Source organism: Nannospalax galili, unplaced genomic scaffold (genome assembly GCF_000622305.1).
Source record: "Nannospalax galili isolate Female #2095 unplaced genomic scaffold, S.galili_v1.0 scaffold589, whole genome shotgun sequence".
NCBI classification, from domain to species: Eukaryota; Metazoa; Chordata; class Mammalia; order Rodentia; family Spalacidae; genus Nannospalax; species Nannospalax galili.
Genome location: NW_008360324.1, coordinates 3,281,710 through 3,295,800, shown reverse-complemented (window position 1 = coordinate 3,295,800; position 14,091 = coordinate 3,281,710). Strand labels below are relative to the sequence as shown.

At 44.1% G+C, this 14,091-nt stretch overlaps 1 protein-coding gene across 7 annotated transcripts in view; it reads right to left on the bottom strand.

Annotated features, from left to right (window-relative positions):
- Positions 1–14,091, bottom strand: part of Ano2 (anoctamin 2) — a 382,995-nt gene that overhangs the window by 56,214 nt on the left and 312,690 nt on the right. For all 7 annotated transcript variants that reach the window (XM_008825440.2, XM_008825443.2, XM_008825439.2 and 4 more), the window contains 3 exons: positions 4,492–4,603; positions 1,910–1,967; positions 1,648–1,748 (listed from right to left, as the gene is read on the bottom strand). In XM_008825440.2, coding sequence (XP_008823662.1) covers positions 1,648–1,748; positions 1,910–1,967; positions 4,492–4,603 — 271 coding nt within the window. The remainder of the gene's footprint in view (positions 1–1,647; positions 1,749–1,909; positions 1,968–4,491; positions 4,604–14,091) is intronic.

The following is a 14,091-nucleotide window of genomic DNA, read 5'->3' as shown; positions in this document are numbered from 1 at the left end:
TAAGCCCAAAGAAGACAAATGCCATTTCGTATGTTTTTTCCTCCATATCTGATCCCTAGGAGCCGAGGCCCGGTGGTAGGGGAATTCCCTGCATGCCTTCTTGAAGGGTGGGTAGTGTTATTCTTGGTCATGCTGCTCAGATCCTGATTCTCTGGCTTTAAAGAATATTCTGGTAGCCACTTTTTCCTTAAATGGATTCCTTTGCTGCTTAAACTAGCCAGAGGGAGTTCCAAGTGCTGCAGTTAAAAATTTGGGGCAGCAAATGAACAAATTCAGTTGGAAAGAAAGAGATTAACCAGCTTTCTTTGTTGGAAGACTTCCTGGAAATATGACAAGCATAGTAAACTCCAGCAGGGAGACAGAGTCCTGGGATTTTCAACCAGCCCCGTGGGGACGGTCTGACCATTGCACCCAAATGGTCACTCTTGAAGAGTTTGATCAGTCTTCAAAGGACCTGGGCCAGCCTATTAGGGTTACCCCTGGTAGCCTCTGGCATTCCCTGGCTCTGTGATACTGGCTAGAAATGGCCCTGAAACTGATTCCTCTTAAATATACCACAAAGAACTAGAAAGGAGGGCTTGGGGAAAGCTCAACTGGTAAGGTCCTTGCCATATAAACATGAAGACCTGAGTTCAATTGCCGAAGCACACATAAAAAGCCAAGCATGGTGGTTTGTAATCCCAGCACTGGAGAAGCTGGCTTCTCTACAGGGGGATCCCTGAGTCTTGATGGCCAGTCAGCCTAGCCTATTTGGGGAGTTCCAAGCCAGTGAGAGAGCCCTGTCTCAAAAAACAAGGTGGACAGCTTCTGAGGAATAACTCCTTAGGTTGACCTCTGGTCTCCATATGCACACACACACATACACACACATACATGTACATGTGCGTGCATATACACACACGCATGCACACATGCACATATACCACAGCAAAAAATAAATAAATAAAAGCACAACAAAACAAAATAAAAAGTCTATGAAATACACATAAAACTATGGGGCTTTACCAACTACTTATTCTTTCCCTAAGACTAGATATTCCACATTTTGTTGTCAGAGATTTTCCTAATGATTTCATTATGTTTCAAGCTTTCATTAGTCATCTTTTCACCACACTAGTGTGCTCCTACTTATCTAGTGGGAGGACAAATACATTAAAATATTGTATACTTTGGGGTCTGAGTTCTAACTCTTAACTCTGTTCTTTATTGGCTATGTATCTTATTTAAATTTTATTTTATTTTATGTGTATGAGTGTTTTGCCTTCATGTATATAAGCACACCACATGTGTGCAATGCCTGCTGAGGCCAGAAGAGGGTGTCAGATCCCTTGTAAATGGAGTAACAGATGGTTGTTAGCTGCCATGTGGGTGCTGGGAATTAACCCGGGTCCTTTACATGAGCAGCCAGTACTCTTAAGCACTGAGCCATCTCTCCAGCACCTGAGGGCTATGATTTCTAAACAAGTGGTAAATTTTTCTGAATCACCAACATCTCAGCCTAGATTGGTCAACAAAGCCAGAAGGGACAGTTACTGGTACATAGAGGAGTAAATGACCAAGCTGTACAAAAAGGGGGAAAGTTACAAAAACCCTACTGAAAGTCTGGCATTCCTGGCAGCAAATGACAGAGAATTATTTATTACATACGGGACTCCAATCTCAAAGATATTGTTCTGAATCAACTGCTTCCCCAACATGATGATGCTGAGCTGGATGCAGAGTTCCATGAGACAGCCACCTGGAGCACACTGCAGGAAGGAAAGGATAGAGATGGGCACAGTCAGACCAAGTCAGCTTCAGAGAACCTTGGGTATAAGTTAAGACTGTGATGGGGAAAGGATGGGGCTGAGCTGAGGATGACCTACAAACTACTAGCCAGGCATGAACACCAGTTAGGGACTGTACTTGCCTCTTCCATGCGGTAACCATCAAACACATAGACGTAGCTTCCAGGCCTGCCCACAAATCTGAAATAAAAATGAGTGTGTAGAGTCAGGGGAAGATACACTATACCATGGCTACTGGAACACATGCCTTCTGCCAGAAGTAGCTGCCACCCAATGTTTTCCTTGAATGGACTGACCAGGGAGGTTCCAAATCCCACTGGGACAGTAGTTCACATCCTGTTACCAGCCAGAAAACCTATAACACTTCAGGACACTTCTTAATGCAGTCAGATTTCTGGATGCAGGGGCAGAGCTGGGCAGGAAATGAGGCTGAGTATGGCAAGGGATGGATTGTGTGTGTGTGTGTGTGTGTGTGTGTGTGTGTGAGAGAGAGAGAGAGAGACAGAGAGAGACAGAGAGAGAGACAGAGAGACAGAGACAGAGAGACAGAGAGACAGAGAGAGTCACATAGAGAGAGTTCTGAATAAAATGTATTGTCTGTGTACCTTTTCTCCTTGACCAATGCCAAGGACTGAATTTTGACTGCAGGTCTTTGGTGCAGGCTTATGACTTCCCAGGAAATTGAGGGTGAGGTTGGTTAAAGTTATAAGCACATTTCCTTCAGAAAAGAAAGCATCTTGCTTTTGTAAATGAAAATATTCAAAGGAAGGGAAGAAGTTTGCCCCTCTTCTTCTAAATAGAATGTGTTCCATTTGGGGATGAGGAGACTGGGGTGGGGTGGGGGTCAATAAAGAAACTAGGAAGGCAAGGGAAAAGTCAATCACAGAGCCAGACTGATCATCAGCAGACTCCCAACTGTGTGCAGTTGAAATGCAAGTCATCCATTCAAGACGGTTGAATTTTTTCTGTCTTTGAGATCTTGTTTCTCTTTATAATTAAAACCTGCCCTGCCCTTCTTCCCTTCCCTCTCCCTTCCCTTCCCCTCCCCTATCCCTTCCCTTTCCATCCCATTGCATATGCTAGGCAGGTACTTTATTGCTGAGCTACATGCCCAGTCCCCCAACACTTTTCTCTTACATCTTATTAGAACACTTGCCACAGATTACAAGAGTGCTATTGCCAAGACAATCTCTTCTAGTGTACCACAAATTTATGTAAGAGTCAGGACCATCCTGGCCTAAACTGTTATGTGTGTGCAATTTGCCTATTAAATCTAGATAGAAATAGAGGTAAAATCTATAGTCATTTATTCGGGTAGTCTCTTTGCTGCTCAAACTTCTTGACAGCTGACAGCAGAGGTGTGTTTTGGGTTACAAACACAGCTAGAAAAAAATTGTCACATAGTAATGACTATTCTTGGTGATACTCCATCAGCTTTTGGCTCTCAGGAAGCTAACCTGATCAGTTACTTAAAGTCTGATAAAATTGCATTGCAAGTAGTCAGCTGGCCTGACCAACCCCACACACAACCTGCACATCCATAAATATACAAATGAATGTTTAAATCCTAGCACTTAAGAGACTGAGGCAGCAGACTATGAATTGAAAGCAAATCTGAGCTGTGTGATGAGTTCAAGTCTAGCCTGGGCTTCATAGTGAGATTCTGTCAGAAAAAAAAATGAGCATAAAACAAGTATAAAACAAGTATTGTTTTGGCCCTTGTCTATAGTTCTTGGGAAGAGCCCTTAAATCCTTAGAATTTCCAGAGTAATAGGAGCATCTTTGTTATTCATTGTGGACTCCTGGGACTGTTGCCCACATATATGCTAATGAGATTGCTTAGGATGAGGACAGGTGATGCCAGAGACCAACTACTTTGGCTGGGCCTTTGAGACACATTGTAGCAATCTGACCTCAGTGGAAGAAGAAGACTAGAGTTTGAGTTCAGTCCCATGGTGATTACATCAACTATGCCTAAACAAGGAGATCTGCAAGAGAACACTAGCGACCAACTTGGATGAGCTTGGTTGACACCTTGGATGTCCCAGGGGGTTAATGAATCCTAAAGACATGGAAGCTTCAGGATCAGGACACTTTGAGACCTCAGTCTATGAGCCTCTTCTGTTTGCTACCTTGGACTTCTCTCCCTTTCCTGTAAACGTTAAGTATTGCATCTTCCTGAATTCTGTGAGTCATTCTAATGAATTACAGAACTGGAAGGGGTAACTGGGAGCCTGGAATTGACAGCCAGAGGGTCAGGATTGCGAATGTCTGAAGCACTCTAGAGCTTGTTGCTGCTGTCTGAAGTAAGAGCAGACTTGTGAAGGATGGTGCCCTTAAGCTATGAAGCCTAGATCAGCCCTAGGTAGTTAGTACCAAAACTGCATCGTTGGACCACAGACTCTCTGACTACATATGCAGTTGTGTCTTACCATGTTCTCAAGGGAGACACTAATTCTTCCAACACTCTCCCTTCAGGGTCTAGGGTCAAATTTTGTGTAGTTGCCCTGGTTACTAGATTCTGAGGTTACAAATTCACTCCTTCATGAGTTGCCAAGTAGATAATAATTCATCCTAGTCAGGAGGTGTCGATCAGGATGGGGATGTGAGCCAATGATGGAGATCAGATGACTCTACTTGTCCAGGAATGGAGGACCCAGTCTTAGTGTTGAATTAAGCAAATTGCTTTTCCACAAGTACTCACCTCCCCTTAAAAAAGGCCACATAGAAGATGGGGGAGTAGGCATTGACAAACTTGAGCAAGAAAGCTTTGAGGATCAAGCGCTCTTCAAAGGTCTGTTCTGTCTTCGGAACCTCTGCAGGAGAAGAGCAAAGCTGATGAAACTGTGGTGACAGGTTTTGTTTTTTTAAGATGTATTTTTAATTATGTGTATATGTCTACATGGGGGTAGGTGCACCTGTGAGTGCAGGTTCCTGAGGAGACCAGAAGAGGGTGTCAGATCCCTTAGATGTGGAGTTACAATCAGTCGTCAGCTCCCTGACAGGTGCGTTAGGAACCAAACGTGGGTCCTCTGCAAGAGCAGTGCGCGCTCTTAACCACTGAGCCATCTCTCTAGCCCCAAGATAGGAGTTTCGTCCTTGACATGGGTCATTGTCTCCCAAGTCACAGCTTCAGAGCAGAAACCAGGTGACCCATCTCTCTGGCAAATGAGAACTGGATTCATCTTGGAGACCCCAAATAGTTTTCCAGATAATCTGAAGTTACATATAACCTTTACTTTTCTCTTTTTACTGCCTTCCTCCTGGCCTCCCAAGCAGTGGAGTCACTCTGCACTCGGAGACGGGCTTGAGCAGGGAGTTCGTGAGGCCTCTACACCATGGCCCAGCGGAACTCAGCCAGTCCTATGGATAGAATTTCCATAAGAGTATGTTTGAGACTGGAGAGATGGTTCAATGGTTAAGAGCACTGGTTGCTCTTGCAGAGGATCTGGATTCCCAGCATCCACACGGTGGCCAACAACCATCTATAACTCCAGTTTCAGGGGATCCAATGCCCTCTTCTGACCTCCACAGGCATTTCATGACATGGATATGCCTACCTATATTCAGACAATACACTCATACACATAAAATAAAAATAATAAATGAAATATTAAAAAAGAATATGCTTGAACAAAGGTCCCTGGTTTAAAAAGGCTTGGAGATGATTGATAGGTCATCATAAAATGATTCTTTTCTCTCCTCCTCCATTTTTAGCAAGGAAGCATTCACCTGTGAGTCCTGGGAGAGGGTGAGATGTCTCCTGATCACTTATTCAGATGACACAAGATCACTAGAGAAAGCAATGAGACAAACATGGCCTGACCTTGTGTCTCAAGCATGCAGTCACAGCCCCAGTGTGTTCTGTCAGGTCCCAGCAGACAGGTCAGTGGACATCCTGAGAAGCACTGAGCAGCAACCTCACTGGTGCCTTCAGCAGACTGGAGATACTGGTAAGTTCCCTTGAGAAATGTGTGGGATGCTTGGTGGGGACTCCACAGAGTCTGACAAACAAATGGCTTTGTGAAGATAAGACGCCACAGGTATTCTTAAACCATTTGGATGGTTGCATGAAATGTCATAAATTACTTCATTAACAAAACAACCAGAAAACCATTTCTCACAGTTCTGGAGACATGAAAGTTGAGATCAAGGCAGATTCAGTGTCTGGTGAGGGCCTGGTTTCTGTACACGGAGGATATCTCATTGCTGTACCCCAACATGGGGGAAGAAGTAGACATTTCCTGGGACTGCAGTTATCATTTCATGTACAAAGGCTCTGCCTCATGACCTAATCTATCCTTTCTTAAATGTCCCTCTTCCTAATACTTGGGAGTTAAGAGTTCAGCATATGAATTTGGAGTGAGGAGACACAAACATTAGGACCACAGCAACAGGCTATACTCTTCAGGGTCAGAGAGAGCAAGAGCTAATCCTCCATCATGTAAACTGGTTAAGTATATCTTAAAAGTGTGTTGAGCCCAGGGAACAGTGCCAGAACCATGCACTATTGTACAACACCTACATGATACACACAAACATACACACACACACACACAAACACACACACACACACATAGCCTACATAAGAATTGTTGAAGAAATGTGCCTAGACTGTTCTCTTCTCTGGCATGCCCTTCCCTGTCCCTCCCCTCATACACAAGTCCTTTGTGTTCTTTTAAAAAATATTTTATTTATTATTTTTATTTTATGCATATGAAAGCATTGCCTGCATATGTGTAAGTGTACCTGTGTTGTGCAGTGCCCATGGAGATTACAAGAGGGTGGCAGATCCTCTGGAACTGGCAACATGTGGGTACTGGGAATTGAACCTGGGTCCTCTGCAAGAGCAGCCAGTGCTCTTAACCACTGAGCCATCTCTCCAGTCCCATCGTTTGCATTCTTTGCCACTCACGCTAAATCTCCTCATAGAGGCTTTGAGCTGGCAGCCATTTTTTTCTATTTTCTTGCACAGAATTTATCTTTCTGTATTAATTACCTATATCTACTCTTTTTGAAAATTAATAATAATATAACATCACAGATTTTCTTATGCCTATTAAGTATATCTGCACAAGTCAAAGATGGGAGAAGGTAGCTTATCTGGGAGGAAAAATGACAAGAGAACGAGATGGTAAGAAAGAAAAAAAGGAGTGAATATGTATCAATAAATGTGTTTCTAACATTGATGCCACAGTCCAGAGGCACTGGAGAACTGTGTGAAGCATGCCTCAGAAAGATCACACCCAGGGTCAACACACATATTCTCTCACTGGTTTAAGGTCATTTTTGATATGAACTCCCTAGTACTTCCAACCTGCATTATACAGGCTGAACATATCCTATAACCAGAGAGTGCTTGCAGACAGAGCTACCCCAGCCTTCAGCATAAATAGGAACCACGTGACAGCCATCTGCAGGACGACTCAAGGGAATGCCACACTACACAAGAATGTCTGTGTATGAGTGTATTACCTGCATGTATGCAAGTGCACTCATGTCGTGCAATGCCCATGGAGATCAGAAGAGGGTGTTGGATCCCCTGGAACTGGATTATGGATGATCATTAGCCACCATATAGGTGCCGGGAATCCAACCTGGATCCTCTACAAGAACATTCAATGCTCTTAACCACTGAGCCATCTCTCCGGCGCCAATGCCACTATTTGTGTGTGTGTGTGCCTCTTCCACTGTATAAAGATTTATTTAGGATATAATTGCATTTGGTATTCTGTTGCTGTTGTAGTTGTTTGCTTTTTTGAGAGCACATTTTAGCTCAGGATGGCCTGGAACTCAAGATATAGTCCAGGATGTCCTCAGATTCATGATGTCCCTGAATCTGCCTCCTAAGTACTGAAATTACAGGCTTGTACCACCATGCCAACCTTCTTTCAATATGGAGATGGCAATATTTGTCCCGCCTAAGAAACAGAAGACATGAGTGAATACATGGCAAGCATGTACGTGGATGCGTACAGATTTTGACATTAAAAATCCATCTGATAGCAAGAGTGACGGTGGAGAGGAAAACCATGGACTTTAAGAACGCACCACCAGAGTCCTGTTTGAGTGAGACAACTATGTCTCCTAGGTGACATCTCCTGGATGCTTATCAAACTCCCTCCCTCTTCCTGGATAGATACTAGCAATGAATGAATTATGCCTGGTCTTCATTTCTTTTCTTGTTACTCTGATAAAATTCTCTGACAAAAGTTCTTTAAGGGAAAGTGGTTTATTCTGGCTCTACAGTTCAAGGCTATAGCCCTTCATGGCAGGGAAGTTAATTAAGCACATCACATTCACAGTCAGAAAGAGAGAGTGATGTGTGTATACTGTTGCTAAGCTTCCTTTCTCCACTTACACAGTTCAGGATCCTAGCCAGGGGATAGTGCCACCTACATTGAGCAGGTCTTCACATTTCAGTTAATGCAATCAAGATTATCTTCCATAGGCTTGTTCAAAAGCTTAGCTCCTGTATGATTCTGTTACATTGACAACACTAGTCATCACATGCCCATGAGGTGTGAGTGGAAGTGAGACACAGCACTCCCAAACCTAGCCCTTACTATCACTTGCTCCTAAAGTCTCTATCTTGCCACCCCCAACTCCCGGAAAGATGTCAAACACCATCACCCAGAGAAGGCATTCCAGATCTCTGAAGTGCCAGTCAGAAGACCTCCGAACATCTGGTAGACCTTGAAGAGGAACAAGAAATAGACTGTGGAGGTTTATAACATCTCAGTGGAATGTACTCTATAGCTAAATATGTTCAACCCAACTAATATGCAGGTGCAGCTATGAGAGAAGCAAGTCCCAAGACACCAATTTGTTACTGTTTCTACATTGCATGTCCTCCAAAGGCTTTTTGTGTTGAAGGCTCAGTCTCTAGCTGTTGGATCCAATTATGAAGAGGTAATCGGATCTTGAGGACACAAACTTCATCAACGGGTAATACATTGTTGGGTTCATACAGAATGGAAGTCTGTCACTGGAAGCATGTCTTTGAAGGACCTATCGTTCCCTGGACCCTCCATGTCTGTCTCTGCTTCCTGACTGAGTCTGAATTCTAAGCACACATGTAAAAAAAGCTGAGTTTGGTCCCAGGATTCTGTAACCCTGATATAGACAGACAGATCCTAGAAGCTTAGTGGCCTGACAGTCTAGTTAATCAGTGAGCAACAGGTTCAGTGAGAGACCATATCTCAAAGTATAAGCAGGAGGAAAATACCTGAGATCTGCCTCTGGTCTCTATACCCATGCTCACACACATGTACAAAGCAGCTGCACATGTACCTACATAGAATCATGGATTTGCTCTTGGGGTCATGTGCTGAAAAACTGAGTCCTACTTTAAGGTGGGTACAGAGACATACAGAGAGATTGTTTGTAGGGTTTGGTCATATCTGGGTTGCTAATGAAAAGAGATGGGGGAGAGGCATAGACAGATGATAGTGTGAAAGAGGAAGGGAAGAGGATGATGGAAAGGATGGAGAAAAAGAAGGGAGAAAAGAAGGAGGACGGGAGGAAGGAAGAGAGGAAAAAAAGGATGGAGGAAGGTAAAGAAGGAGGGAGGGAGGGAGAAAGGGAGGGAGGGAGGAAGGGAGGGAGGGACGGAGGGACGGAGGGACGGAGGGAGGGGCAGAGGGATGGAGGGACCGAGGGACGGAGGGATGGAGGGATGGAGGGAGGGAAAACTTTTTAACACATGGGTTTTTCTCTTTCTTAACAAAATAGGAAGTTGAGCCTCTGCCCAGTGCACCCAAGGCATTCAATTCTAAAGTAACTTAGCCACAACTCATCTATTTAAAATAGTTTTTGGGTAAGAAAATTAAAACAAATGTCACCTGCAAAATAAATAATGAGATCTAAGGCTCTGGAAATTTGGAAAGCTTATCTTGTGACTTTGTGTAGAAGAGGATTAAGATGAGGTAAGAAGTGGCACGTGTCTTTAATTTCCTTTTATAATCCCCTTTGAACTGAATGTACTCACATCTCAGTCCCTACAGGAATTTCTTCCAAGTTCTCTGAAAAAAAAAAAATTTCTGTTTTTAGAGTTCATCACTCCATCTAGAAATGAGTGGTTCTCTTTCCCCATACTGACAAATCATGAGCCTGGTGATTATTTATTAGTTTTATTTTTAAATGCAGCCTGGGCTAAGCTTTTAGGGCCGTGCACCACCATAAATAATGGGCATTTTCAATAAACAATCCAAATCTACTTGATAGGCCACTAAATCACTTGGGTCCCCCACCTCAGAGAAGCCCTGGGGCAGACTGTGCATTTGACTGCATCTTCTGGGGAGGGAGGGCCTAGGGGAGCTTAGAGTGAGGGAGAAAATGGAGCTGGAGCAGGGGACAGTGCTGGGAACCTTGGTTTGGTTTTGGGATCTTTCAGTAGCCTATACAGGGAGCATCATCTGCCTATAATAGATAATATGTGTCTGAAAATATGAAATTAAGTATTCGCAGAATCTTTGTGGGTGGGAAAATGTCTACAGGTCACCCAGAACCATCTGTGTGTCAAGCCACTGGACAGGATCCACTCACAAGACTCAGACCTTGGTGTGGTCTAAATCTGAGGACCATGAGAAAATAGCCCAATTCTTTGCTCCATACGACTCCAACTAAAGGGTCTTTAGGTTCTATCACTATGGGGATTTAAAGGAGGAGGGTCAAAGGGTGATGGTGTGAGTAGGGAGGCTAGCCACCCCTTCATCATTTATGTGCCACTCCCCAAGAGAGCCCCTGAAGATTGATTAGAGGCCATCCTCTGCCATTTCAATTCATGGGAGCAGAATTCCCACAAGGCTCCATCTAGAACTAGAAGGGACATTCAGAGAGCATCCCCACGCAATGTGGTTGCCTTCTGACCCCCTTTCTTTCAGTGTCAAGCCTCTGCTATATTGTGTCACAAAAACACTTGAATGTAAATGACCCAGATGTAAGCCAGCCTGGAAGGCAATTAATGTAAAAGCCCAAGTTTGTCCCAGGGGGTCAGCTTAGGACTCAGTGTCCCCAGAGCTCCCTTCTAATCATATGGAAACAATATGGTACGCCAGCCACAGAATCTGCATCGTGGAAAAGCAGCTTCTCTTAACTGGTCTCCCCAACAGTCCGGCCAACAGATGCATAAAGATGGTGACAAGCCCCAAATGGGAAGATGCCTAAGTATGTATCAGCAGGGTCCAGCAGCTCCTCGCTCTGTCTTTCTCCCAGGGTAACTGAGCTTTTGTAAAAAGCAGTGTTTGCTGACAGCCTTGGTAGTGGGTAGGTGGAGGGACTGGTTGAGTCTCATGTGTAACGGTATTGTCTTGCCTGAGTCATGGGAAGGGAACTGAAGTTAAAGAAGCCAGCTGGCTGGATAATTAGGTGGCCAGCCCATTGGCTAAGGAAGCTGGAGGTCCTGCATGCAGGTGGTTTAGGGAACCCTGACAATCTCATCTGAGCCCTAAAAAGGAGAAGGTCATCCTCTGTGAAAAGCATAGTCACCAGTTCCACAGGGTAGAGGAGCTTTTCTATCATGCTGACCACTCTTCCTTTGGACAGGACTGGCCACTATCCAGCCACAATGTGTGGTGTAGCAAAGAAATACAGTGAAGGGCTGTTATACCCTAAGGAACCCCTAGTTCAAGGACTTTGTCCTTGACCCTCTTACCTACCCAGCAGAAACCCAAATGCAGCTCAGATGGGTCAAAGAACATGAGTCTAATAAAGATACCACTTCTAGCAGTGAAGGGGCAAGGAGGGAAAGTGGTGTCCCTGTAGTCATCCCGGGTGAACTGTCATTAGGAAAGGATGCAGTTCTGCCAGTGATGTGAGAGAACTAGGGGAGAGTAGAGAGAAAACACCCTAGTTCAGGACTTTTCCCCCTTGCTACTAGGGATCAAACCTAGGGTCTCTTTCACACTTGGCAAGCGCTCTACCACTGAGCCGTATCTTCAACCCTCTTATTACTTTTCATTTTGAAACAGAATCTTACTAAATCCTCCAGGCTGTCCTTAAACTCAAGATTCTCCTGCATTAGCCTTCCAAGTAGCTGGGATTATAGACTTGCGCTGCCTGCCCTAGGATAGGGGCGTTACTCACTAATAGGAGAGACTTGGGCTTCATTGATTAAGTGGGAAAATGAAAGAGATGTGTTCCTCAGCTAGCTCAGGTTAGGAAGGACTTCCTACCATTTAGACTAGAGAGTAAGTAGCAAAATTATTTGACAGCAGTTGCATGTAAGTGATATGGACAGTTTGACAAGCTTGGGTTGAAATCATGGCCACGTATCTGTTACTAATAGTAGTAGCCTCCTCTCCCAACAACATTTACAGTAATTTATGCCAACACCACTGAGGGGGGCCTTCAAACAATGCAGAATCCACTCCCACCCCCCCACCCCCATTGGTGGCCTCCACAGATGGGACAGCCCAGGCTCCTCCTCCCCTGGCTTCTGAGGCTACCTAGATGGTCAGGAGCTTGTGGAAAATCAGGAAATGAAGACAACCCCATAACTGAATCACAGGCCAGATTACAAATTCCTGACAGTATGAGATTCTCCCCCAGGAGGGCACAAAGCCCCACTCCAGCCAGCACCTAGCCCAACACACCTCCCTGCTCTGGATGTCGTTCTCTAGCAGGAGACACAGCAACCATCCAAATGGGATCTTAATGTACCAGTTACAATGAAACCAACACCCCAAACGTGTCCACAACTGTTGGAAATCGGATCCATACAGATACACCCCAAACCTTCTTTGGTACTCAGCCTCCATTTGTGCCTTTGTTTGCTCTGTTCTTTAATATATATATGTATATATATATTATTTATTATTTTAATTTTGTGTATATGAGTGTATTGCCTGCATGCATGTAGGTGCACTCATGCCATGCAGTGCCCTCAGAGGTCAGAGGAGGGATTCAGATTCTCTGGAACTGAATTCATAGATGATTGTTAGCTACCATGTAGGTGCTAGGATTTGAACCCCAGTCCTCTGGAAGGGCAGCCAGTGCTCTTAACTAGTTGAGCCATCTCTCTAGTTCCTGTTCTGCTTTTAACACACGGTCTTCTGTAGCACAGGTTAGCCTCAAACTCATAATCCTCATTCAGTATTCTGAATGCCAGGATTATAGGTTTACATACCAAGCCCAGCCCCACCGGGGTCTTTGGTATTGATTTCCTCTTCCCCTCTCCTTAGTACTTATATGTTGCTGAAGGCAGCTTAAAATAATAGAAAAAATGTTTAGATTCAGTGTGGATTTCAGTTGTCTTTTTCAAATTTTCTGTCTCTTGTAGACAGTACACAAATGTATGGTTCGCTGATGTATCCTAATAAGTGCCAAGTTATAAAGGTGAATAGACTCAGAGCTCACTCCCAGAGTAGTCCTCCCCAGCACAGGTATCCAACCCACTTTGTTGTCCCTATCCCCACAGACACCAAGCCACCTGTCATTCACAAATGCGGGTCCACTGCTTTTACATCTCTTGATGTCTTGGTTTGGTTTGGTTTTGCTTTTTCCTGAGGAACAAGGAAAGGACAGATACATATTCTAAGGGGCCTAGCACCTCAGAATTAGGAAGAACACAGGTTTCCATACTCACTGCTTTAGCTCAGAGACACAAGGCCTCCTATTTACTTCTCTGTTTCTGAGTCTTCTCATATCTCAAAAGGCTAAAGCAATAAGGTGGTAAGTTTGAGACCAGCCTGGGCTACATAGGGAGGCTGTGTCTCAAGAGTCAAAACACAGTTGGAGAAGTTAACCAAAAAGAAGAGTACATGAAAAAGCCATATAGAAGCCTACTATTTTTTAACCCAGTTAAAAAAATACAATTAAGGACTGGCGAGATGGCTCAGTGGCTAAGAGCACTGAGGGCTCTTGCCGAGGACCTGGATTCCATACCCAGTACCCACATGCCAGCTAACAACTGTCCCTAACTCCAGTTCCAGGGCATCCCTTCTCACCTTCATGGGCATTGCATGACAAGGGTACACTTACATGCATGCAAGTGATACGCTCATACTCGTAAAACAAAATAAAAATAATAAATAAAATAAGTAAAAATAAAAAACAATTAAAAAAGAAAAAGGTGGGGCTGGAGAGATTGCTCAGTGGTTGAGAGACTGCTCTTTCAGAGGACCCAGGTTTGATTCCCAATACCCACAAGGTGACTAACAACTGTCTGTAACTCCAGTTCCAGGGGATCTGACACCCTCTTCTGGCCTCTGCAGGTTTTGCATGACATGGGTCAACTTACATACATACAGGCAAAGCACTCAAATAAATAAATAAATCAATAAATAAATAAATAAAAAATAAA